This window comes from Lotus japonicus, chromosome 1, assembly GCF_012489685.1.
Source record: "Lotus japonicus ecotype B-129 chromosome 1, LjGifu_v1.2".
Lineage (NCBI taxonomy): Eukaryota > Viridiplantae > Streptophyta > Magnoliopsida > Fabales > Fabaceae > Lotus > Lotus japonicus.
The window spans coordinates 24,786,681-24,812,783 of record NC_080041.1 but is presented as its reverse complement, the minus strand read 5'-3'; the positions used below and the strand labels follow the sequence as shown (position 1 = coordinate 24,812,783).

The 26,103-nt window shown below is 36.3% G+C and overlaps 1 protein-coding gene and 1 long non-coding RNA gene across 3 annotated transcripts; one reads left to right on the top strand and one right to left on the bottom strand.

The window, feature by feature from the left end:
* Positions 1 to 1,577: 1,577 nt before the first annotated feature.
* On the bottom strand, positions 1,578 to 5,439 carry LOC130734230 (uncharacterized). Its single transcript, XR_009017837.1, has 2 exons — positions 4,575 to 5,439; positions 1,578 to 3,699 (listed from the first exon to the last, which is right to left on the bottom strand). It is a non-coding gene; the product is annotated as an uncharacterized LOC130734230 (long non-coding RNA).
* Positions 5,440 to 16,955: 11,516 nt separating this feature from the next.
* Positions 16,956 to 25,620, top strand: LOC130734229 (sugar transport protein 5-like). 2 transcript variants are annotated; one of them, XM_057586573.1, is made up of 5 exons: positions 16,956 to 17,442; positions 20,118 to 20,282; positions 23,005 to 23,324; positions 23,507 to 24,136; positions 24,871 to 25,620. In XM_057586573.1, exons 2-5 carry the CDS (start codon positions 20,144 to 20,146, stop codon positions 25,282 to 25,284), a joined length of 1,503 nt encoding a protein of 500 aa, XP_057442556.1. In that variant the 5' UTR covers positions 16,956 to 17,442; positions 20,118 to 20,143; the 3' UTR covers positions 25,285 to 25,620. The 2 variants fall into 2 exon arrangements, with proteins under 2 accessions (XP_057442556.1, XP_057442555.1); XM_057586572.1 differs by having other exon boundaries at positions 20,110 to 20,282.
* Positions 25,621 to 26,103: the final 483 nt, after the last annotated feature.

Sequence of the window (26,103 nt, the reverse complement as noted above, 5' to 3'; positions counted from 1 at the left end):
CCTCCGGGCTAAACCCTTCATCACGCATGACAAGTCGTCCTTCAACTCGATGTTGTCCGACTCCATCATACCTTCTCAAGAATCTTGTTTCCCAAGCATTTGTTTCCAAAGTCCAATACCAGCCATGATTCCAAAAACAATTCCCCAATATAAAGCTGATCAGACTTTTTATCAAGAAAATGAGAGTTTGAAAAATTTACCGATACGGCCAATGAATCATTTCCACCATGACAGCTTCAACATCTGCACTTGCTGAAGTGTTTCAAAGACCGGTCGTTACCATCCAACAACCAGCAAGATACGATTGAGGTCTATCCTCTCAATCGATTTATACACGCGGTATAGGTCCATCCACCAAACCGACAATAGGCACAGTTAGGGTCCATCCTCCCCAAAGGCCAACAAAATACAAATTAAACAAGTGTCATGCCCATACTGAAACACACTGATCGGCGTCCCGCCCAGGTGATCCAGATGCAACATCACAAACTCAGACATAGGAAAACAATGGACTTCGAGTTCAAGGATTCATTCCACCTATTGACTCGCACGGTGGCCCAATCCACCACCTCGCCCGCTCGATGATACCTGCCACCATCGAAATTGTCCGATCTGTGGTACTAACACCGTATAAGATCGTTGGTTCCAGCCAACCAAATCCTGCTTTTCCTGATGGTCATCCACCATCTCGTTCTGAACAATGGCCCCATCCACCATTCTTGTTTAACTGACGACTCCATCCAGCGCCAGATTTGTTCGATCAATGGCAAAATCGCCGTATAAGATCGTCGGTCCAGTCCACTTCTTGGTCTGACCAATGGTTTGGTTCCACCATCTTCCATCCCTGAGGGTGAACACAACATATAACCACTAAGTAAAAATTCAACGCAGGGAAAGTATTGACTTGGCCAGTGTACTTCCCCATCTTTGTGACTCAATAGCGAGTCTTCAACTCAACAAAATGCATCATGCATAAGTCTAGTTCCTTTCAAACGTAACGTAGATTATAAGAAAGTCCTTCCCAATAACATCATCGAGGGTCTACATCTTTAGTTTAGGAACTCGTCGCAAAAGTAGCGCTCATCCACGTAATTGTTGAAGAACTGAAAGTGTTTTGCTAGTAACCCCAGCTTGGAAGCATACTCCAGCACGGTCTCGATCTTTCATTGCTCGTGCCATACTGGCCACTTCCTCCGTTAATCGATGCACATTCGTCATGCCCTCCCATTTCAAGAAACCAGTTTTTATCAATCATAAGATAGTGTTAGACATAACTATCCAATACGATTAAGTAGTAACCCAAGCAATTAAAGCGAATATCGCTTTGCAGACAATCAAGTTTTGACCCTTTTCAGAGCCCACACAACCTAGCACAGAAGACCTATTCCCCAACAAGCTCTGGTATTCTCGACCAAAGCTCTGATACCACAATGTAACACCCCAACTTTTGGGGGTCACAATTAGTAACCTATTAAATAAAATGGAATTATTTTCCAACAAGGATTTAATAAAAGTGGGTATATTTTTTTTCGTTTGCTTTCTTTCCAAAATATTTCCAAAACCTGATATGTATACTCTTACCCAAACCCTTACATCCGGCCTTGACAAGGCAAGCACCCGTGAGTGACGACGGATGTTCAAGTCGTATAAAATATACAGTGAAGTAATATCTTAACCGACAACAAAGTTCAAAATGTGATAACACCCTAAGTCCAATATACTTCCTACAATCCCCTCACTGGAGATTCGCAGAAGAGTAATGCATCGGAACCTACCCAAGACCAAAGTAAGTATTACAATCTTCCTTACGAGCTTCAACCAATGACGGTAAGCTTCTCTACCCAAGGCTCCAGCCTTACATCTAACTATTATTTTACAAGTCTTTGGTTGGTTCACTCACTCCAAGCAAATCTTCTCGTCAATCAGTCCAATCACCTCCTTGCAGCAATCAACAGCTACTCGAAGCAACACCTATTAGGGCCTGGCAGTTTGCCGACCGCCCAAACACAAACAAAGCAAACAAGGCAGAAAGGGTCAACTTCCTAGAGTAATGTAATATAAGTCCTAGCTAGATTTAGCATAGTTATATAGCGTGTGAATAATAATTAGACACAGCATAAGTCGTTCTCTATCCTTTGAACGTCAAGTTATCAGTCCATCACTCGCCGCCTGCGCCTAGATGTATCTTCATTCCCTTGCCAGGGCAGCGTCACGTCTCACTAATGGAAACGCACGACTCGGCGGTCAATCATCTAGCACGATGAGCTCTATACTCTCTAATCAACAAACAGATAACAGGATCAAGGACTATCCCCTTAATCGATCCAAATGATAGGAGTTAAGGTCTAACCTCTTAGGAAAAATAACAAATAGTACGACTAAGGTCAATCCTCTAAATCAACTAACACATAATAGGATTAAGGTCCAGCCACTTCAATCCAAGGTCAAATAATATGATTAAGGTCCAACCACTTTAATCAAATAGCAAAGAATAGGATTAAGGTCCAGCCACTTTAATCCACAAGCAAATAATAGGATTAAGGTCCATCCTCTTTAATCCATAATCAAATAATAGGATTAAGGTCCATCCTCTTTAATCCAATAACGAATAGTATGATTAAGGTCACACCCCTTACTCAAGAGTAGTTAATAGGATTAAGGTCCAGCCACTTTAATCCAGGGGTAAACAATACGATTAAGGTCCATCCTCTCTAATCGATGGATAAATAATAAGATTAAGGACAAACCTCTTAATCAAAGAATAATTAATAGGATTAAGGACAAGCCCCTTAATCAAGTCATGCAGGTATGCAAGAGCTAGCAAACCACGATTCGTCCTCACCCGGATACGTGTCTAGCTATGGTTCATGTCTCTATCGTTTTTCCCTAAGGTAAACGTCGGTCCATTGACCAATCACTTCACACAAGGAGTAGCACCTGCACTTAATGGCGGTTCTACTCATAACGGCTCCTCTTCATGATGTTCACAACTCGAATCATTATCTTTCCTCGAACCTCGAATCTTCGTCCCTTCCCATTTTCGAACTCATTTCATATCCTAAGTTTTCCTCAAAATGGTTTATCTTTATTATTCAAAGTGTTCTATTTTGAGTTAATTCATTATGGAATTTATTCTCAAATCAAGTCTTATGCATTCATTTGTTTCAAAATCTAACAAGTCAAAAGATCAATATCATCCCCAAGTTCTCTTTCCTGAGAAAACCTCGATCCATCACGTCAGCAGTAGCTCAGACCTTCCGTCGGGTCCTACTTGCTAACTCTTAAAACACTCCGCATTCGAAGTCGATATACCCATAATGTTTGGGCATAAAACAGATTCATGCACTTTTGCAATTTAAAGGAATAGAACATGTCTATCCACTATAAAACAATAAGACGGAAACCAGTAAACGGCCGAAGCCTCCAGAAAACGGAGACGCACGCCTCTATCAGTTCACAATGGCCGAAGCCTCATAAAACATTTTCCCAGTCCAGTCCAACAGTCATAATCAAAAGCAATAAACAGGTCGAAGTTATCGACGCCTAAATCATATAGCTAATAACTAGGAGAGTTGCCCTTACCTTAGCCAATTTTCTTCCTAAACTGCAACTCCAATCCTATCACATCTTTGTTTTCCGCGTCGGCTTGCTTCCTTCTATTCTTTAGCTTCGTCGCAATGCGCTTTCGTCCTTCGTACCCTTCACAAGTTCACATACTAAACCTTAGCCTCTAAAGTCACATCTAAAGTTCCATAACAAACTTAGCCAATCTTTCTAGCTCACTTAGGCTAAATGCACAAACTTTATGTTTCAAGGACTAAAGTCCAAAGATAAAATATTTGTGAGTTTTAAAGAAAGGTCCTTTAAAAAAACACATTTCGCAAACAACTCCTCAACTTTTAAATAATTCAACCCTAGTCCCTTGATAAGCACATAATCACGAAAAGGTCCTCACATAAAAGTAAGTTCTTTTTCAACCCTCAATCTTTTATAAATTTATTAAATAAACCCCAGTACTTTTATAATTAAAGTTTAACCCAAAACTCTTCAACCTCTTGTGTTTTAATCCTAAAGTTTTCCCATAATAAACTTTTAGTCCTCACACTTAGCTTATGATTCTCACTAAACAAAAACAAGTTTCAGAATTGATTTTTCCAAACCCAAAACACATGCCATAGGCTCGGTCACATCTACATACCTAGGTATAAATTTTCATTTTTCCTAAAATCACTTCCAAAGCCATTTCTTTTACATTTAAAAAATAAATAATCAAGGCATAAATTAAAATCATTAAAATCTCAAAATCACTTAACTTAAAAAAACAACTTTTTAGAAAACTAATCGGTGAAATCCATAGATCCGGTGATGGGGATTAACATTTGTAAAAGCACTTTGGAAAAAGCTCTAATTGAAAATTTTACAAAGACAAGAACTCAACCTTTTTGGAAATAAAAACCATGGTTCACTAGATCCTTTCCATAGTCATAACTTTAATGAAGATACTAGGTGTGGAAACTAAAAGGGTAAATTTAATTGACTAAAAAGATGATCAAAGAAAAGAGAAGAAGTTTTACCATAAAATTGGAAGATGAAGATGATGGTGCTGCACAAGAAAGGAATCACGTGAGGGAGGAAAAGGGACCATGATGTGCGTTTTTTTATGCTGCCCAGGGGAAGGAAAAGAGAGAAAAAGATAGAGGAAGAAGAAATGGAACATGATGAGGTTTGCTGTAAAGAGAAAATGAAAGTGAACAAGAGAGAATTTGGAATTGTAATGAATGCTAATGCAATCTGAATTGAAAGAGAGCAGCGTGAGTGGACAAGAGAGTGGTACCAGATATATACTTATATATAGAAAATAGAGAAGAAGAAGGATAAGAAAGAAAGATTATGGTCTGCTGCAAGAAAGAAAGAAACGTGACAATGAAAAAGAAGGAGGGAGTGAACGTGAGTCACAGAGGATGAGGATGGATTACTAGATATTTAGGGAAGATATTTATAAAACCGGTACGAATTGATTTAGACACTGAAGAATTTAGCTCACAAGGTTAAGAGAAAAATATAGAGTTGATATATTACTTTACCAAAAATTATGAGAGACTCTATGAAATAATGAAATATAAGTTTGGATCACTTTGAGCAAATTAAAATGATCCATTGACAAAGAAATGAGTAAAAACTGAGCTAAAGAATATTTGTGAGACGATCAGAACAAATATGAAGTTGTCATATTATGCATCAGAGTTAAGTATCTCTCTATAAAATGTCGATACTTGTTCCTGGTTCATTTAAGTGAGAAAATAGCTTGAACGTAGTATGGGTTGAAATATGCCGCAAAACTACTTTTTGCGTTTGACGTCGAATGAAGAAACTTCCTTCTGAAGAAAGATTGGAAACATCAAGAGAAATGGGTGTACGCGTGTGGAATCTTCGTTTGAAGCTCCGAATATAAAAAGTCTTCATCGTCCGTCGATTTTAGGGTTTCTGAACTATCAGGGATTCCGTTTCGGCAAACTTCCGAGAATTGGAATTTGACGTTCGTACATTCCAGGGTTTCGTATCGAAACGCTTGTTTATAGATGAATAAGAGAAGTTCTAACATTTCTCTGAAGATTTTTGGAATTAGTTTCTGTCGCGTCCTAAAGTGTAAATTAGCTATTTACTAGTGTCTTTGACCTAGGTTTAGGCGAATATTAGTCGTGCTATAACTCTTATCGGTTTTGATACAATCCTTGAACTTTTCCTGAACCTTCTCCTTCATAAATCTATTTCATCCAATAAACTCTCGTTCAGGTTTCCCTTCACGATACATCGAACTTATTCGTTAATAAGGAATTTCACTAATTTATTCTAAGCTCAAAATCTTGGGTCTCACATGGTGACTTGGTTCATTTGACACTTTATGCAGAGACTGAGCCAGTGAGTGTTGAGGAAGCATTCAAGCTTGAGAACTGGATTACTGCTATGAGAGAGGAGCTGAATTCCATTGATAAAAATAAAACTTGGAGTTTGGTGGAACTGTCTGAGAAGAAGAGGCCAATTTCAGTGAAATTGGTTTACAAAACCAAGCTAAAGCCTGATGGTTCAGTGTCAAGATACAAGGCCAGGCTTGTAGCTAGAGGTTTCCAACAGAAAGAAGGTATGGACTACACGGTTTTTGCTCCTGTAGCAAGAATGGAAACTGTTAGGTTGGTGGTTGGTGCTGCTAGCTTGAAGGGTTGGAAGTTACATCAGCTGGATGTAAAGTCAGTTTTCTCGAATGGTCCTTTGGATGAGGAGGTCTACATACATCAACCACCTGGCTTTGAGGTTCAGGGCAGTGAGCATATGGTGTACAAGTTGCATAAGGCTTTGTATGGCCTCAAGCAAGCTCCTCGAGCTTGGAACAAGAGGATTGATTCATTCTTGAATCAGATGGGGTTTTTAAAATGTACAACTGAGCATGGTGTGTATGTGATCAAGTCTAAGAGTTCAGGTATTCTTATTGTATGTTTGTATGTTGATGATTTGCTTGTGACTGGGAGCAATGAGGCTGAGGTACACAAGTTTAAAGATAAGATGCAAAAGGAGTTTGAGATGAGTGACATGGGAGAGTTATCCTATTTTCTGGGAATTGAGTTTCTGAAGACTGAGAAAAGGGTGTTCATGAGTCAGAAGAAATATGCTACTGAAGTGTTATAGAGATTCAATCTTGCTGATTGTAATCCAACAGCTACACCAGCGGATTGTGGACTGATTCTCACTAAGGATGATACTGGAAAAGCAGTGAATTCTACTTTGTTTAAGCAGATTGTAGGTTCACTGAGATATTTGTGTTGCAGTAGGCCTGAGCTTAGCTATGGTGTGGGACTGGTGAACAGGTTTATAGAACAGCCTAAGGAGTCTCATTTTCTAGCAGCTAAGAGGATTCTCAGATATGTGAAAGGTACATTAGATCATGGTATTCTATTTCCTGACAAGGCTCACAATAGAAGAACTGAGATCATTGGATATGTTGATGCTGACTGGTGTGGTGACAAGGATGATTGGAAGAGCACAACAGGGTTTGTGTTTCTCTGTGGTGATGCACCAATCTCTTGGTGCTCAAAGAAGCAATCTTTTGTTGCTCTATCATCGTGTGAAGCTGAGTATGTTGCAGCTTCTTATGGTTCTTGTCAGGCTGTGTGGCTTAGCATGTTGTTAGAAGAGATTGGACTGAAGACATCTAGCACAATGAAGCTTCCGATTGATAATAAGTCAGCGATTGACTTGGCCAAGCATCTAGTGGCACATGGACGTAGCAAACATATTGAAACTAGGTTTCATTTTCTGAGAGACCAAGTGTCTAAGGAAAAGCTGATGCTTGTGCATTGTCCAACTGAAGATCAACTTGCAGATTTGTTCACTAAGCCTTTGAAGGCTGAGAGGTTTTCTTTGCTGTGCAAGAAACTCAACATCATGTCACTTGATAGTATTCTGAATTAGGAGGGAGTATTGGAGTTAATTGTAATTCAGAAATGTATGTTGCTTTTATAGTTTGGTCCCTAGGGTCTGATGTTAGTGGACTTAGGTCCTCAGCTAAGTAATAAATACTCAGAGTCAACACTATGTGATTTAGTGCAATTCAATAAAAAAATTTTCCTCTAATCATTTTCTCTCTCTCTTCATTGACACCGTGTTTAGCTGATGATTAGCATTAAGAGTGATTCTTGATTCTCTTTCTTCTTCCAATATTGGTTGTACTCTAACCCTAGCATTGATTGTGATTATCAATTGCTTCTGTGTGATTCCTGAGTGAGAAACCCAACAGCTGTTTGTGTTGTGCGGAAGTGGAAGGAGAATAATGGATTTGTTGTGGGATTGCAAGTTGGGGTTTTGTGACCAATTTTATATTTCTGGACTTTCTTCTCTTGTGTGTGATGCTATTGAATTGAAGAGGATAAAACAATGGTGATTAAATAAAGGGGTAAATGGGGGGTGTGTGTGGGTCTGATGCTATTAGATTGAAGAGAGGGTTTATGTGAGAGATTAGTTTAGGTTAAATGGATTTTTTATTACTGAGTTAAATTCTTTCTTTTTTTAAATAAAAAATTAACACCTGGGTTCATTAATCCCACGTGGCCATGCCACATGGGCCACCGGAGCTCCGGCGTTGACCTAGAGCTTCGGAGGGATGAAAACCAAACCTTTTGGCAAAGGTTAGGGACTAAAATCCACCTTTGCTCCGGCGAGGGACGAAAACCAAACATACGGTAAAGGTTATGGACCAAAAACTTATTTAAGCCTTATTTTTAAAAGAAAGGGGAAAATGTAACTTTATCTTAAATGTAACCCTCTTCTTGTTTGAGGGAAAAAGTGTTTCGAACCGAACTCCTCGACCAGTCTAACAAGGCGACAGCCCCACCTTACTCGGTTGGAGGGCTCATCACTTGATTTAAATGTTCAAACCTTTATGAGATTGAAGATTGAGCCAAATCCTAACTCGCTTGACCACTTATCCCATTATATCTTGGTCTTCATCAAATAACTACATATTTTACGATAACTGTGTCGAATACGGGGTCATGTAAATGTTTTCCCTTATAAATCATGTAAATTATAGGCTTAAATAAGTTTTTGGTCCCCAACCTTTATCATAAATATGGATTTAGTCCCTCGCCGACGTAAGTGTGGGGAGTGGTCCCTAGTTTTTTGCCAAATAGTTGGCTTTGGTCCCTTCGGCAGTTTGGGTAAACGCCGGAGCTCCGGGAAACTCATGTGGCACTGTCACGTCATTTAATGAGCTTAGGTGGATTTTTTCTTTTAAATTAAAAAAACTAATTAATTTAAAAATGAAATTATTTAAAATTCTAAAAAATAAAAGAAATTTTAATTTTTTATTTAAATTGAATTTTCAAAACTCAAGGGATAGTGTCGAGGAACATGCACACTTAAATTTTCAAAAATCAATTAACGTCCTTGTTTCTCAAATGCCAAATAACGTTTGGCGATTTCCAAAGCTTTTATCCACCTTCTGAGCAAAACCCGCGAAGCCAAGGGATGATGTCGATGAACAGAAATTCTCCTCCAGATGCTCTCCCAGTCCATCTACATCGTCTGCCTCCTCAAGGTCGAGCACATCAACAAAACCCTATAAAAATAACCGCCACCACCACCACCCTAACGGCTCCCACACTTGAGATCCGCGACTCGAACCAACGGAGGCGGGTCTGGCCGGGGACTTTTGACACAGCGGAGGAGGCCGCCACTGACTACTACAAGGCAGCAGTGAAGAAAACACCCTCTCCCTCGACCACGCCTTCTCCAAATATGGTGTTGGGTTTGCAACACGCGAAGGTGAAGTTTGCAGATCTGGGAGTTTCAAGCAGGAGAAAAAGAATCTCAGCCACCGCTCCAAATCAATCGACATCCCTTCTTCATCAGTTTTTTTTAATTTGAAAGAAAAAAAATCCATCGAAGTTCATTAAATGACGTGGCAGTGCCACATGAGCTTCCCGGAGCTCCGACGTTGACCAAACCAGCCGGAGGGACCAAAACCAACTTTTTGTCCAAAAACTAGGGATCAATCCGCACACTTACGCCAGTGAGGGACTAAAGCCATATTTATGGCAAAGGTTGGGGACCAAGAACTTAATTAAGCATAAATTATATTATCTATGACGACTATATACTTACACAACTGAATCATTCATTGACTTGAGCATCTGAGTTTTTTTCCAGTTGACCCTGGCAAAACAAACCAAATGGAGCTTCAGAATCATACCACCATTCTATCTACTTCGGACCTTGATGGTCCATCCATTCTCTGGCTGAGAAGTTCCCTTCATCTTTGGGACCACGAGTAGATCATGTTGGATCATTGGCACCAAAGTGGAAAAAAATAAACTCTCATTCCCCCCACTACACTCGTCACGATGGTTAACAACCGTCAACAACCAAGCGACGATTGCTGTTAATGAACTCCTAAATGCAACAGTCCTCATCAACCAAGTGGCCATCGTCGTTAGAGAATCCCATAAGTTATCGTCGAAGACCACATCGTATATGATGGTTGGTATCCACCAACCTTGTTGAGTTCTCCGCGGAATATGGACAAGGTTGCCGATAATATGTACTAGCCTTGGTGCGAAGATCAGGTACGAGGGCCCGACCATCTTGGCGGTGGAGAAGGAGAGAAAGTAATTTCAGTGGCGGTGCGGTGGCTGAAAGTGATTCGGGTAAAAATGTGCACATTCAAAAATACTGAGTAGGAGTGTTCAAAACAAATCCAAACAGAACTAAACCGGTTAAACCAAACCAAAAAACCAAAAACTTGAAAAAATCGATAATCAAAAAAACTCTTGTTTTTTTTATTAGATTGGTTCAGATTTGGTTCCATTTTTCAAAACCGATCTATCCAGACCAAACCGAACGTAGTATATATATAAATATATATTATATTAATTTACATCTTCGCCCATGGTTATCATATTATTTTTCACTTCAGCCCTTATCTTTAAACGTGACTAGGATCTTACCCGTGCGATGCACGGAACCTGTTTATATTCCTTTGTTCGCATTTTTATCCTTCAAGTGTATACACATATCACCACTGCTCATTTTATGCGTTTAAATGGTTTGTTCTTTGACAGACCATAAATGTACGTAGATAGACTATTACAAAAGATACATCTCTGACTATGATATGAAACATTAAAAATGTTGGAGCATCCGTTGAATACCAACTTATAAAGGCTTATCAAGTAACAAAAACGACTTAATATATTCCCTTACGTGCTTTCAACAATATGAGTACGACCTAGCTTACTTATCAATCGATAAGATGAACAACATCGAAGGGCTTAACAAATAAAATCGCAATTTCAAGAGACAGAATAAAGTTTTTGCAATTGTATAAAGAACAACAGACATCAAAGGCAAGCTAGCAAAATAGTAAAAAGACGACAAAGCTAAATTATTAAAGGAGCTACTGCAGTTGAAGAAACAGATTGTTCATTTTCACACACCATCACGAGCACCTATTAGTTTCGAATAATAACCACTTTGAAAGTGTTGTTTTGTGGAAGCTTGAAGAATTGTAGTTGCTCGCAGAACTTGAATTTCTTGGACCTGCAAAATTGATACCAGCCAACCCCCGTCATGCATTGACACACCCTCTTGTTGTCCCAAATGAGTTGCCATTCATGCGTAATACCATTAGCTAGTCTAACACTAACGGAGTGTGGGCGATGGTCAAGATGATCAATCACAACAGATACTGGTATGGGCTACAAAATCAAAACTAAATAGTTTAAAGGATCTGTTGTCAATTTTAGAAAAAGAAAAAGTTTGAACAAAATAGATAGCTATTACCAGAGGTTGATTCCCCCTGCACAATGCAGGAGAGAGGTCAGCAGTCCACAAAAAATCTTCATTGGCAGGAGCTGGTTGAATAAAGTTTGCATATTCCACCTCCACAACATCATGGTAAAAGTTGGCAAAAAAAAATTTTACTCTGCCAAACTCCTTTAAACTCATAGAAATTGAAACGTCAACTGCTTAAAAAAATGTAGCATATTTACAACACTATAGACCTGCTCAAAATCAAATAAAGGTTGAAGATTATGAATTAAGTTATGTGAACACCCCCCAACTACCTCTGAACCCCATGAAAAGAAGAAGAAAAAAGAGAGAATAAGTGATTTGATAGGTGATGGATAAGTTGAGTGTATATGTATCGCTACTCGAAGATTATAACAGTTTCCAATTTGGCAATTAAAAGTCTCATTTTAATGTAGACCTTTTTAGCATATGCTAAACTGATTACAGAACAATGTCATAAACAAATTCAAAGTAGCTTTGATGATCAAATTTACAGGATACAAAGCAACAATATTCTAAAAAATATTATATTGACATAAGATATAGCCTATTTTATGCCATGTGCGATGCACGAACTCTTAATACTTAATTTTATCTGGTTTATTTTTTATTAATTTTTTTAAAGAAAAATATGGTTTTATAAGTAATTTGTAATTTTATTGGCTTAATTAATTACATGATTTTAAGTAAATGTATCACATCATATGATACATTATTTATGCAATTAGTATCAAGAATATTAAAATAATACCAATAAATACAAAGATTTAGTATATAGTAATATTTTTTTTATAAAAGCACAAATATCAATTATATTTTAATGAAGATTTTCTATTAATATTAATTACTTATATATGATACTACTTCCCTTCCTATATAACTGACAATGGAGAGGAGAAACACAATATTAAGGGATGCAATTTATCTTTCATATTTCTATTTCATCCTTTAGAATGCAATTTATCTTTCCTCATTTATGGTTCCTGCAAGGGTATTTCTTGAAAAAACATGATTTAATGCTTTCTTGAACTCTATGTAGACAGATATATAGGAACATATTTTTTCTTCAAAGTGAGCAGTTAATAAAGAACATAAGATCGCATAAATGGAAGAAAATAAAACTATTGAGGGGATATCATCGCTTGATTTTTATTGAAGCAAATTATTTTTTAATTATAAATATTGAAACCAGATGACTATAATTTTTTCCTAACTAATATGTAAAGCCATGAATTTAAAATTTGCAATCTATAAGTAGGATTTTTTCATTTTTAAATGTAGCATTCAAGTTAGTCTAGCCTAAAAGTATGATGTTCTCTTTTTTAGAATCATTGCACAATGTATCAATCTACAATTTATAATTCAAAACTTAATAAGTTTAGTTATAGATTTATTTAAGTTTGCTACTTATAATGATTTCTTTTAAACACATTTAAATATCAAAGGAATTATTCCCATTTAAATATATTTTCATAATTTACCCTTGAGTTTTAAATTTTACAAATCTTTAACAAATAGAGATTTAAAAAATTCTGTTATGCACTTAGTCTTAATTGTGTACTAAATTCATTGAAGAATTTGTTTTCAAAATGTATTAGAATTTAGAAATAAATGTATTTTGTAGGAGTGGTAGGTATTTGTTACTCAACTTCCACGAGAGAGTAACATAATTGCCGATGCTTTAGCCAAATATGCAACCCGAGATGGATGTCGTTGGCAAGTTTGGAAGTTTTCTCCTTCTGTTGTTGTGTCTCTTTTGTGCCAAGACGCTTTGTTTAGTCTTTGTTTAATTTTCCTTTGTAACAAAAAAAAAGATGTCTTTTAGTACAAGATCACAGTTTCTTTCACACCTCAATTTAAGTAGGAAAGAGTTTGAATCAGGATAGCGAAAGAGAAAGAAAAGAGAGCGAAATTTTGATGTAAACTTTGCAGCTATAAAAAGTCTGCCCAGTATTTTGTGCAGCATGACTTTGTCGAGCTTCTTCAAATATTTCACACCTTTGAGAAAGACAATTGAATTAACTACTAAGAACTTTGCAGGTATAAAAAGTTTTGGCCAGTATTTTGTTCTTTTTAACATGCATGCTCCTTGATCAATACTTAGAAGTTAGAAATCTATGTTTGTATAACCAAACAGTTACTCAATAATGTCAAAGTCGCCATGGTTTAGTTGCCCAGCAACACATAATGATGCAAGGAAAACAATGCTTTCCATTGACAAAATAATAAGCAGTTCAAATCCAGCAAAACCACATGGAAAGTTGCAGTGGTCTGATTCTTCTTTTGAAAAGGCAAACCACGTCCATATACAACAAATTGAGGATAAGAAATTCACATTTTTACATTTTACATTTTCAAATCAGGTTGAACCCACCAGCCTTAATGCCATTGTACTGAAAATTGTGTATAAATAATTTACTCAATACTTGTTTTGGTTATACAGAAAGGTCGGTCACAAGCCAGAGGAGATCCAAACAATGATATATTTTTTTAGGGTACTCTGCATGTAAAGCATTAAAGGCCCTCTAGCATCACCAGGAACTCCATTACTACTAAAATTCCTCCACAATGAACCTACCATGTAAATGAGCACCTAGCACTCTGTATCAAGTAATGACTAAGAACACAATTGCCTACTATGCAGAGTTTTACTGAATGTAATCTGATAAAGATTGCATAAGAAAGCTAAAACCATAATTGGATTTGTTTTTAGCATGTTTTTTTTAGTTGTTACTAAAATTTGGACCTTTATGCCAAAGTTACTCTGGTAGATATTCGAAAAATTTCTGATACTCAAAAAGACTATAACAGCTATTTTATTCTTATATAAGTCACATATTGAAAATTATATCCTTTTCATAAAGTAATTAAGTTCATCGCCGCACTAATTAAATCTGGGTGTATCTACCCATCCTTTATTTTAGGAGAAGTCTCGCATTAATATTTGCTTCAGCCATTTTTTCAATTTGGGCTGCCTTCTCATTTGCTAAGGCTGCATTTAACTCTGCCTTGGCGAATTCCTGAACATTTTTCAATTTCAATTCTGCTTCAGTTTCCTGCAAATATGAAAGATGAACTTAACCTTAACAACAAAAATATAATATAAACTAAGAAAAGTAACAGTAGCCATATAGAGAAAGGGAAAAAACGCTAGTAAATCACTCAATTGCAGAAGTGCAGAGTTATAACAGTGGAAAAGAAACTTGGAGTTTGTTTTCTGTTATTCCTGGACAAAAACTTAGCCTAATCTCACCTAGCTCAGATCCAAAATATTGTTAAGAAGGCGGAGCAGGGCGGTTGAGCATTTTCTTGTTTGGGTAACTGTTGAATATTGTTCATTTTTGAGACAATCATCAGATATAAGGATGTCAAGCAACCCAATTACTGCTTCCATAGGTGTCCTCAGTTCATCACTGTAAGTAAACACACAAGAAAAAGAAAACCATGAAGCACATTTGTTAACGCTCAAATGAAATATCATATTAAATGGAAAGATAGAGTAGTTTATGTCCACCTTTATGAACATGCTCTAGTTTATAGCCAATCAGTCAAGATGTTTCAAACTCAACCAGTTTTTTTGAAATCATAAAATATGTAAATTTAGTTTCTCAGATTCCTTCAAGGCTCAAGCCATTGATCAGCTGATGGATAAATTTTTCTTTGTTATCTATATTACAGATTATATCATAAATTGGATAAAGCAATGGTTCAAGGAAAATCTAGTGGTAGCGATTCACCTTTTACTACTTGTTCATAATACATATTAGAATCACAGATCCCTTAGGCAATGCACCAATCATATTTTTAGGTAATATCTATACTCCACAGTGAAAAGTGAGCTTCTGCAATCAAAATTGAAATCATAATTTGCTTGACCAACTTTAGTTCTAAAAAAATCTCTCGTTACCTTTGGTGGAGGAGGAGAGGGAGAAAATACTGTTGAAGCTGATATTTTCTTCTCGACATACTCGTGCCAACATTCCATCATCTACATTCGATCACAAAGTTTGTATTAATCACTATGCTCCTTGGTAATATGTACATAAAGCATACAAACTGCACAAATAAAAACATACATATCACCATTTGGCATATCAAAATCCAATTCCAAAATCAATAATCAGAAGAAAGAATTCAAAAGAAAAATAAATACATGCCCAATGGTTCGGGAACCCCTAAATCATGTCTGCTTCCCTTTTATCTTTAGACCATACACCCATTGCATTGCATTGTTCCTGCACCAGATAAAAAAATTGTTTGTTTCACACTTATCCCAATTCACAATGCAACTAAGAATTGAAACTTTGTACTAACAACGCATGGGGGAAGAAAATTGGCCATTGATAATCACCAAATTTGGAACTGATGGGGTGGTGGAAATAATGGCATCGCATTGATGAATCTTGAGCTCGCATCTGCAGGTGAAGGGTCTCGTTGGTCTCTTCGACCTCTCAACCTCATCGAGAACAAACCATATGTAAACATGTAAAGAGAATGAATTTGAACCTGGCAACCACTGGTTCAATTTATAAGCACAAAAAAGCTACAGATATAAAGATAGTGAATCCAGCAATATCGGCAGTGCATCAAATCAACCCACCTGTAAAGAAGAATTAAGAGCTGGCTTTCTGATCTAGGGTGTAGCCACACAACCTGGAAAGCAGAATCAATAGCTTGTTTCGAGGTAGGGTGTAGATTATAGATCACAGATGGAGAGTTACATCGAAGCTTGAACCGTGCAAAGGAAATATGTAAACTTTCGAGGGTTATAGCTTTCAGCTTTATGCAACAATCCAGCAAAGGGATACAAGAAGGACGACCTAGAGAAGAGTAGAGTACATGGGGCGTATGCAATAGCTAGGGTAGCAAAAGGGGATGAGGTGAGATGATGTTCAGAGAGGGGTTCTGGCCGGCTACAACGTAGATGATGGTGATACAGGAAGGGCAAAGCAGAGCTGGCTATAGCTAGGATAGTACAGAGGTGCTTATAAAAAAAAAAGGATAGTACAGAGGTAGGTAGCAGAAGTCGATTCACAGGAGCAAAAAGGGAAGAAAGGTGATAGGGGTTCATATCTGCTAACCCTATCAAAACCAATGCAGCCCGAATTTGAAGTAGGCCCAAATATCTGGCAAGTGCAACAAAAAAAAATGGTGCTCATGAACAGTGCAATTGAACCTTGCATTTTAAGTTAGTAGATCTGTTATTACCAGTGGGGAAGCTTGGACAATATTTATGGGAGGGCCAAAATAAGAGTGGTATCAATCAAGCTTTCAAACCTCTCTTGTGGTTGCGATTATGACTGTGGTCACAAGATATGTTAAATAAAATCATTCTTTTTGGTATTTATATGAAAAAAACTAAAACTATTAGTTATTTTTAAAGACTTTGTATCATTCATTCATTTTAATTAATAATTTACATTGAATAAAAAAAATAAGAAAACTAATATAAAGAAAGCAATTACTTCCTTGTGTTCTAGTCTCACCACACATCAATGAAAAAATATAACCACTCACAAATTAAGCTTCATGCCTCTCATTCTCACCACACATTTAATGAAAAAAAGTTCACAACCCACAAATTAGTGATTAGCATTCACGCTCCCTGTGTCTCTTGTTCTTCAACTCTCCCAAAAAAGCTCTCACGCCTCATAACAGAAAAAGATTGCCACCGGAGTGGAGGGTAACACTTATTGGGTAGAAAATGTGAAATTTTTAGGTAGAAACAAGGCCATAGACGGTGAGGAAAATTACGAAGAGTGGAATAGAAGCAAGTGAAGACAGAAAAGAACCTGGAAGAGCATATGGGAGTATCAAACACCTTGTTGACTAGCAATTTTCTATACCAATATAACTAATGCATACAACATAAGGGGTATTGTAAGTTTCTATGAAAATTTCGGGGAGGCAATGGCCACCACCTATCCCTTAGAAGTTCCGCCACTTATTGCGGCTCCATTTGTTTTTACGTTACGTTGAGTCCAACATAAAAGTAACATTTCCTCTTCTACATTTTGATGATTGGAATTCGTGTTCTTGAATTCCAAGAGGAGCAAACGGGAGGACGTTCAGTCCTTAAACAAACAGGCATTTCCACCTTGTGTAAGTTTTCTACTATCAACCCATTTCGGTGTTCTTGTTGTTGTGTTATATTAAGCTTTTTTTCATTATGTGTGACGTATGTTGATTGCTTATTGGTTTTAGTGGTCTACCATATTATTGTGATTGCATTTTGGTTTTGCTTGTAAGTTATAATATTTTATCAGCTACGTGCTTAGTGTATAATCAGGGTCGTGTATGGCCTAGAGAATTGAGATAATGGCCTTAGGCCCCTCAATTGTGTTAGGGTCTTAAAAAATAAATTAGTATAACATATTATATATGAGTTTAATGGATATGCACTGACAGTGTAAAATAGTTTTACACAGACATCCAATTAAATTCCGCCAAATCAGAAAATATCTTATTCTTTTAATTAAAATTAAAGTAAAATGTAATTATCTCTCTTATGTGGCATGCTTTGATTGGATGACTGTGTAAAACTATTTTACACTGTCAGTGCATATCCATTAAACTCATTATATATTATCGAGATTCGAGAGAAAAATTTGTGTCTATTTATAACCGTTTATTTTTTGTGACTCATATATTTATATATTGTACAAGTTTATTTTTCATTTACTATTTCTTCTCTCAAAACAAAAATTTCATTGCTTCTACCTTGAAGTGAATCATCAAACGAAATACTTGATATCAAAATGTTGCAAAATTTCTCATTGTTTCATTCCTAGCTAGCCTTCAAGGTTTAACTGTTCATTTTTTTAGAAAGCAGATTAATATAAAAGTTGGTAATTTATGTAATACATTAAGCCTTTTTAAGATTTTTATTAAAAAATACTTTAACATTTTCGATTAATAACCGAGTTTTTTTATATCTAATGAATATATTTAGTTTGCAGCAATCAAACCGAATTTTCCTTTAACAATGTATATATGAGGTAAGTTTCGAGGCTGTCTATTAAAATTTCATTGAAAATTTGAAATCCAATTCGAGCTAAACTGACAAAAATTGGATTGGATTGGATTGAGTCCGATTTGAAAAAAATCACATAATCGATTGGATGATTAAATTTCAAAACCAAAACAATGGGATTAGATGAATTTTACTATTAAAATGGAAGTAATTCAAACTGTGAACACTCCTACGATTGAGGAACCGTTTTTGAAATAAATAAATAAATGTCGGTAAAAAATATCTACTATAGTCTCAACTATCTACCAAAGTGACGCTCTTCCAAGTGATACGTGGCGTTTGTTACAAGTTTTACAAAAATATTTTCAGGAATGTTGTTTTCCAGGAATCTCATTACCCGCAAAGTCATTCTCGGGTAAAATGACAATGTGTTTGATTAGTATATGTTATTCTTGAAAATGTTTTTCAAAATCATTTAATAGAAAAAATACAAAAATATGTTATTCCTGGAAATGTTTTTCAAAATCATTTAATAGAAAAAATATAAAAATAGAAAAAAAGTAGAGGAAAATAACTTTCATTCCCAAGCATGGGAATGTACGACTCCCCTTCTTTGAGATGAGAATGAAATTTAAAAAATCATGTGTGATTTACTTGCCTGAAAATATTTCATATCCGAGAATAAAAAATTTAAAACTTCTACCAAACATGAGAATGTTACCTTTTTTACATGTACGTTGTCTTTATAAGAGAATCTTTGGTCAGATTAGTTAGTGAGACTATGTGTGATGTGACAAAGTAGGTAACCAACTCATTAGAAATGAACTCGCTTATTAAAAAATTAAATAGAAATGAACTCTTATCATTTTAATCAAGATATATATATGCTTATGCTGGTTCAAAAAAAAAATGCTTATGCAAGGCAAAGTTTTGATGTAATGGGTTAATGAGATATTATTAAATAATCATGCATTAAACAACAGAAAGCAACCCAATTTGGGTATTAAAAAAAATTTATTCAAATTTAAATTACCTCTCCACCAAGAGAGTTAAATAAATAAATGAAAATATATGAGTGGGATGGATTTGTTTGCTTATTTCTTGGCTTTGGAAGCTTTTCTTGTGCAGATTTTTATAAGTTGTTTTTGGGTTGGGGCCGGTGTTGGGTATTGTTTTGGTGGGCTTTTACTTTTCTCCTCTGTAAAGGTTTTGGGCCCTATTTTTATTTGGGTTGCCTCCTCTTCGTGTCCCTTGTTTGGGACTCGAAGTTTTTCATGATGAATGAAATCATTTAACTTTCAAAAAAAGAGGAAAAATATAATATGTGATGTGATAGAAAAAAAATAAAATATAGTATTAGAAAATGAGTGATAAAAAAATTGAAGATAAAATTGAGCGTGAATGAACAAAACTCGAGTATATAATTCACAAGACATGGAAGACTAACTATATACTTCACTATATTTTATTTATGATGAAATCATGAGAACATTTCATGGGCTTAAGTGTGATCAATTTTACACTAACATCCAATTATATTAAACATGTTGAAGAAAAAACTAATTTATTTTTAGGATTAAAGTTTTATACAAGAATAATGTAAACTAGGTTTACACAGACATTCAATTGAATTTTGCAAAAAAAAAAATGTCAATTTTTATTTTAATTATAATAAAAAATGAATGTAACTTTTTCTTCTATGTGACATACATTAATTGATGTCAGTGCAATTTTTTTTTAAACCGGCTCTACTTATCCATTAAACAACTCTTATTTTTAAATTTAACTTACACTAGGAGCACAGAGAACTGAAACAGAACAACCACCAAAATGGCTGTTGGGGGATTCGTCACTGATTCTTCAGCCAATGGTGACGGTTTCAACGGCAAAATAACAATCTCAGTTGTCATCACTTGCATCGTTGCTGCTTCCGGTGGACTCATTTTTGGATATGACATTGGAATCTCAGGTACACATTTTTTTAAAAATTTCATTTTTATTGAGTAATTTGTAGTGAAGATTAGGGTGCACTATAAGAAATGTGAGTTGATTAGTCACCAAATTTCTTGTGTACTCTGCATCTCACAGTTTTGTACCGTGAATCAATAAACCCTCCGTGCTCTTCCAAATTTTTTCCCATCTTTCGGGATTCTTGTTAGTATGATTCATGTTTTTATACATATATTTGTGAATGGATAAATATCTTTGGCTAGCCTCTACTAGTTATCGGTTAGTGCACGGACTGTCAGACGAAAGTTCAGTCTCCGAACATGAGGATACCTTGGTTCGGAAAGCCATATGATAATTTTCTTTCACAATAAGGGTATGCTTTGGGTCCTTCAAAATCAAGAACAGAGACAAAAGGGTTTGCTACTAGCTTCTAGCAATAATTGAAGAATTGAAGAGCTATTTTTTGGTAGTGCAATTAAACAATGTCATTAGGGATGGCAATAGAACCCGAACCTGTGGGCACCCGCTCGAACCCAACCCGTTTTTACGGGTAAAACCCGATATGATTGGGTTTGTGTTTGGTATTAGTGTAACCCGCACCCGAACCCGAACAATATGTATATAATACAAAACTACTCTTATATATACCATGTTAACAACTTGATTTGTTGACAATTCGGTCATATTTGAACCATAAGATACCATATTTTTTGGAAAAAGATATAACATGACTTTTTCACAACAAAATAATATAATTTGCGTCTTGTTTTGCAAAAAAAGTCTATACATCAAGTTAGGTTAGGACATAGGTCTAAGGTTACAACGGGTTTGGGTTTGGGAAAGGCAAAATCTGAGCCCGTCCCGACCCGTTGTCATCCCTAAATGCCATTCCTACGTTTTGTGGGGGTTTCCTTTTTTGGTATTGAATTCGTACTCAGAAAGAGAAAGAGAAACCAAGAGGCTGCGTTAAGGTGGGTCAATTTCAAACCTGGCCCATCGTGGTCCAATTTTATTTGTGAGTGATAAGAAAAAATTGTCCTCATCTTCCTTCATTCATTTTTACTCTATTCCTTTACTGTGCCGCCACTACGCCCCTTTTTCCTCTTCTTCTTTAGATTCTTCTTCAACCTTTGCCTATATCTCTGCAACTTCGCCTCTTCTTTTGCCAGCCTTCGTTTATTTTGAAACCAATTAAATTGGTCTGCTGATTGCTGGATGTTTTGAGGCTGAGAGGAAATGGTTTGGGTCGGTGGCTGCCCTAGCTTTCTTTTCCTATTTGTTTTTTTTTTCCAGCTTTGGTTCTGCTGGTTTGTTGTTGCAGCCTTTGGTCTCGGCTCCTTTGTCCTTGTGCTGTGACTTAGTGGCTTGTGTTGTGCTTAGAACTAGGGGTGTAAGCGGGTATGGTCCGATCCGCGAATCCGATCAAACCGATCCGAACCGAACACATTATGGTGGGTTGGATTGGATCATTGGTTTGATTCGGATTTTTTTTACTAAATCCAATCACCATCGGTTCTGGAATCGAATTTGGAGATTGAAAAACCGATCAATCCGAACAAACCCAATGGATTGAGAATTTTCTTACTTAAGCTCAAACACTTTCAGCCCATTACATTACATATTTATATTTGTATTACAGATGTTAGTTTTATTTGAATTATATGAATTATGCCATTATTGAATGTTATGTTCTTTAAAAATGTTAAATTTTTCTATATATTTTATAATTTTTCACATATTTAATTTTTGTGTATTTTTCCAAATAATATTTTTTATTTCAAATCTGATCATCCAAAACCGAACCAATCTAATTGAGATCGGGTTGATTTGTTTCGGTTTTAAAAGTAAAAATCATGAAATCTGAACCAACCCAAACTGAACATGTTTGATTGGTTCAGACATTAAAACACCCTAAATCTGAACCAATCCGGTCCGATTACACCCCTACTTAGAACAGTTGGGTCTTGTCCTTTGCTGATGGCTTTTGTGTTGTGCAGCACAATGGAGGTGGGAATCAAAGGCAGCCATGGGGAAGAGTTCGATTTGGCAATTAACATGTGCTAGCCGGAATGGGTATTTCATGACCCACATTGGCTTCAAATTGATTTCAAGTTAAAATTTTCTGGTGTGTGTTGACTCCAAATTGATTTCAAGTTAAAATTTTCTTTTGTGTGTTGATTCCAAATTGATTTCAGTAGATTTAATAAAATTTATAATTTTTATTTTTTAATTAATTATCTTATTTTATTTTAATTATTAATTAAATATGTGGAAATTGAAATTAACACGTGGCGTGACACGTATGTGCTCGCCGGAGCTCCGCCCTCCGTCGATGACTAAATTCAAACTTGTTACAATCGTGGGGACGAGAATCACAATATTTTCCGGCAAGGAACCAAACGCAAACGACCTTACAAAGACAGGGATCAATTAGATGATTAACCCTTTAAAGTAATTACTGATTAATAATTTGATAATTTAAAAAAGTTGTCTAAATGACAATGAAAAACTGAGATTTGAACAATTGTGAAATTACATGTTAAAGAAATGGCAGTATAACGTGGAAAACGGTCCCAAATAAGTAATCAAATATTTAATATGCAAGTGTACTGAAGCTATTAATGATTTTGCATTTCCATTGACTCCTTTAATTATATTGAAGTCATAACAATTGATATTGTGTACATTTATATTTTTTTTGCAATTGTCTTTAATTTGGTTAAGGGATGTGAAAATTTCAGGTGGTGTCACTACGATGAAACCATTTCTTGAAAAATTCTTTCCAGAAGTGTTGAAAAAGGCTGCAAGTGCCGAAACAAATATGTATTGTGTGTATGACAGTGAGATCTTGACATTATTCACATCCTCCCTTTATCTAGCGGGGTTAGTGTCTACTCTCCTAGCCAGTCGAGTGACCACAGCGTTGGGTCGGAGAAACACCATGATCTTGGGTGGTTGCATCTTTTTTGCTGGTGGTGCTATTAATGGTGCTGCTGAAAACAAGGCCATGCTCATCTTGGGTCGTATTTTGCTGGGTCTTGGGGTCGGTTTCACTAATCAAGTGAGTAAAAATAACCATTCATAATAAGGATTTAATTTATATGCACTATAAAGAGTTTTGCTTTTACTCATGCTTTTAATCATATATCTTTACTTTTCAAGTGTAAATATTTATATAAAATTTATTTACAATATTTATATAAAACTCTAATTTGTGTTGTTTGATTTTTCCCACTAATAAAGGCAACGCCATTGTACCTATCGGAAATCGCTCCACCCAAATGGCGAGGCGCATTCAACACCGGCTTCCAATTCTTCAACGGAATCGGCGTGTTGGCCGCGAGCTGCATAAACTACGCCACCGCCAAGCACACATGGGGGTGGCGCGTCTCCCTCGGTCTCGCTGTCGTCCCCGCCACCATCATGACCCTCGGCGCGTTCCTAATCCACGACACTCCTAGCAGCCTAGTCGAACGCGGCAAAATCAACCAAGCCAGACATGCGCTGCGCAAAGCTAGAGGCTCCGCCGTCGATGTGGAACCGGAACTGGAGCACGTGATTCGATCTTCTCAGGTTTCGAAAGCGGTGGAGCATGAGAGTTTCATGACCATCTTTGAGAAGCGGTATCGACCTCAGTTGGTGATGGCGTTTGCTATCCCTTTGTTACAACAGCTTAATGGGATCAACATTGTGGCATTTTATGCGCCAAATCTGTTTCAATCTGTGGGGTTTGGCAATGAATCTGCATTGCTTTCAGCTATTATATTGGGACTTGTCAACCTTTGTGCTATTTTGGTGTCTACTGCTGTTGTTGATCGGTTTGGTCGAAGATTCTTGTTCATTGTTGGTGGCATTCAAATGCTTGTCTGTGAGGTAATTAACCAAATGTCTTTTTTGCTTCATTTAATACTTCCGTTCCTATGTGTCTAGAGAGAAGAAATAAGGGAAATTAATTTTGTTAATATTCATAAAAGTATTATTTATTTTCCTATTTCACCCTTAGAATGCATTTTATCTTTGAGAAAACGAATAATGCATTTACATTGTAAATTTTTTTTACACCATCAACCAATCAGATTGTAAGATGTGTCGCGTCAATTAATGAAATTCAATAAAAAAACAGATTTTGTCATATCCTTGAAATCTGATTGGTTGACGGTCAGTGCATAGAAATTAAACTCTTTATCTTTCATCATTTATTGTTCCCGCAATAACATGTCTTGGAAAATCTTCATTTAATGTTTTCTTGAAACTCTAAGTGGACCAATATATAGGAACAATTTTTATTTATTTATATTGGACAGTTAATAAGGAACGAATGTAGTATTATTTATTCTCATATAGGTTAAAAAGATGCTTTTTGGGTTGAATGTTTTTGGATGTTTTTCTTTAACTAGATTAAAATATGTCAAATTGAAATATCAAACATCTTAATTTTTTAGAAAGAAAAACTTAAATTTTCTTTTTCAAAGTGACCTTGAACATTAGAGGGGTCTCTTACGACATAATTGTTGCTTGGTGGCCTTAATTAAGGTTGAGAAAATTAAGTGTATAATACACTTGTAGTGTTGTACTAACTACTACTAATATGTGTGATGATTGTGAAGATTGCGGTGGCTGTTGTGCTAGCACTAGAGACAGGGGTACATGGTACAGAGCACATGTCAAAAGGCAAAACAATACTGGTACTGGTGCTAATGTGCTTCTACTCAGCAGGTTTTGGTTGTTCATGGGGCCCTCTCTGTTGGCTAATTCCAAGTGAGATTTTCCCCTTAAAAATCAGATCCACTGGGCAAAGCATAGCAATTGCTGTGCAGTTCTTAGCAATATTTATTCTATCCCAGACATTCTTGACAATGTTGTGTCACTTTAAGTTCGGGGCTTTTCTATTCTATGCGGGTTGGATTGCTGTGAGCACGCTCTCTGTTTTTATGTTCTTGCCCGAGACCAAAGGGATTCCTTTGGATTCAATGTATGCGGTATGGGGCGAACACTGGTATTGGTGCCGATTTGTTGATTAAGAACAAGATAACCAAGATAATCGGCCATGAGTTATGAGTACATGTTTGGGATCTTGTTGGTAAGCAAAAGAAATACAGTTATTTGCAATACAAGAATTGTGTATTATTCCACTAAAGGAACTTATGTTTGTTTGCATCTTAGTTTTCTTTACTACAGTGTAGGGTGTGTACATTTAGTGGTACATTTTACATTATATATGAGAAGAGATCAAATTACTCTAGGAGTTACTTACTATCCTCGCCCTACATTGTATTAACGGTTGTGACTTGTGATTGTATACTTATCACGCCTTCAAGTGACAGAACTTCAAATTTAGTTGTTATTCATTCTCCGAACTACTTGTGCTAGTCAGTTTCTCTACTATGGTTGTGTCTGGCATATATATATATATATACCTTAGTCTTTAATCAAATTGTGAGTGACTTCCTTTCTTCTTGGTTGTGTCCTTTCTACATTTTCAATACCATGACCTAGTTGTTATAACTCATAAGAGATACTCAATTGCTCCCAAATTTCGTTGCATCGCTTTTCCTATAATGATTGGAATTGTTTATGCCTTGTGTATATTGCATCGCTTTTCCTAAGGCATTAGGTAGAAGGAGAAAACTCAAACCCCGCAAAGGGTGCTCGATGACGATAAGGGCCTCCTCCTGCTGAGCTCCATGCTTAGCCAACAAGTTCGTACAAGTATTACCCTCTCTCAAGATGTGATGAAAAACCACCCTCCAAGGTCTCCCCAACAACTCTATAATGTCCCAAACCAAAGAAGCATACAAATGACTTGACTCCAGCCTCATTTAACTAGATTAACCGCATCT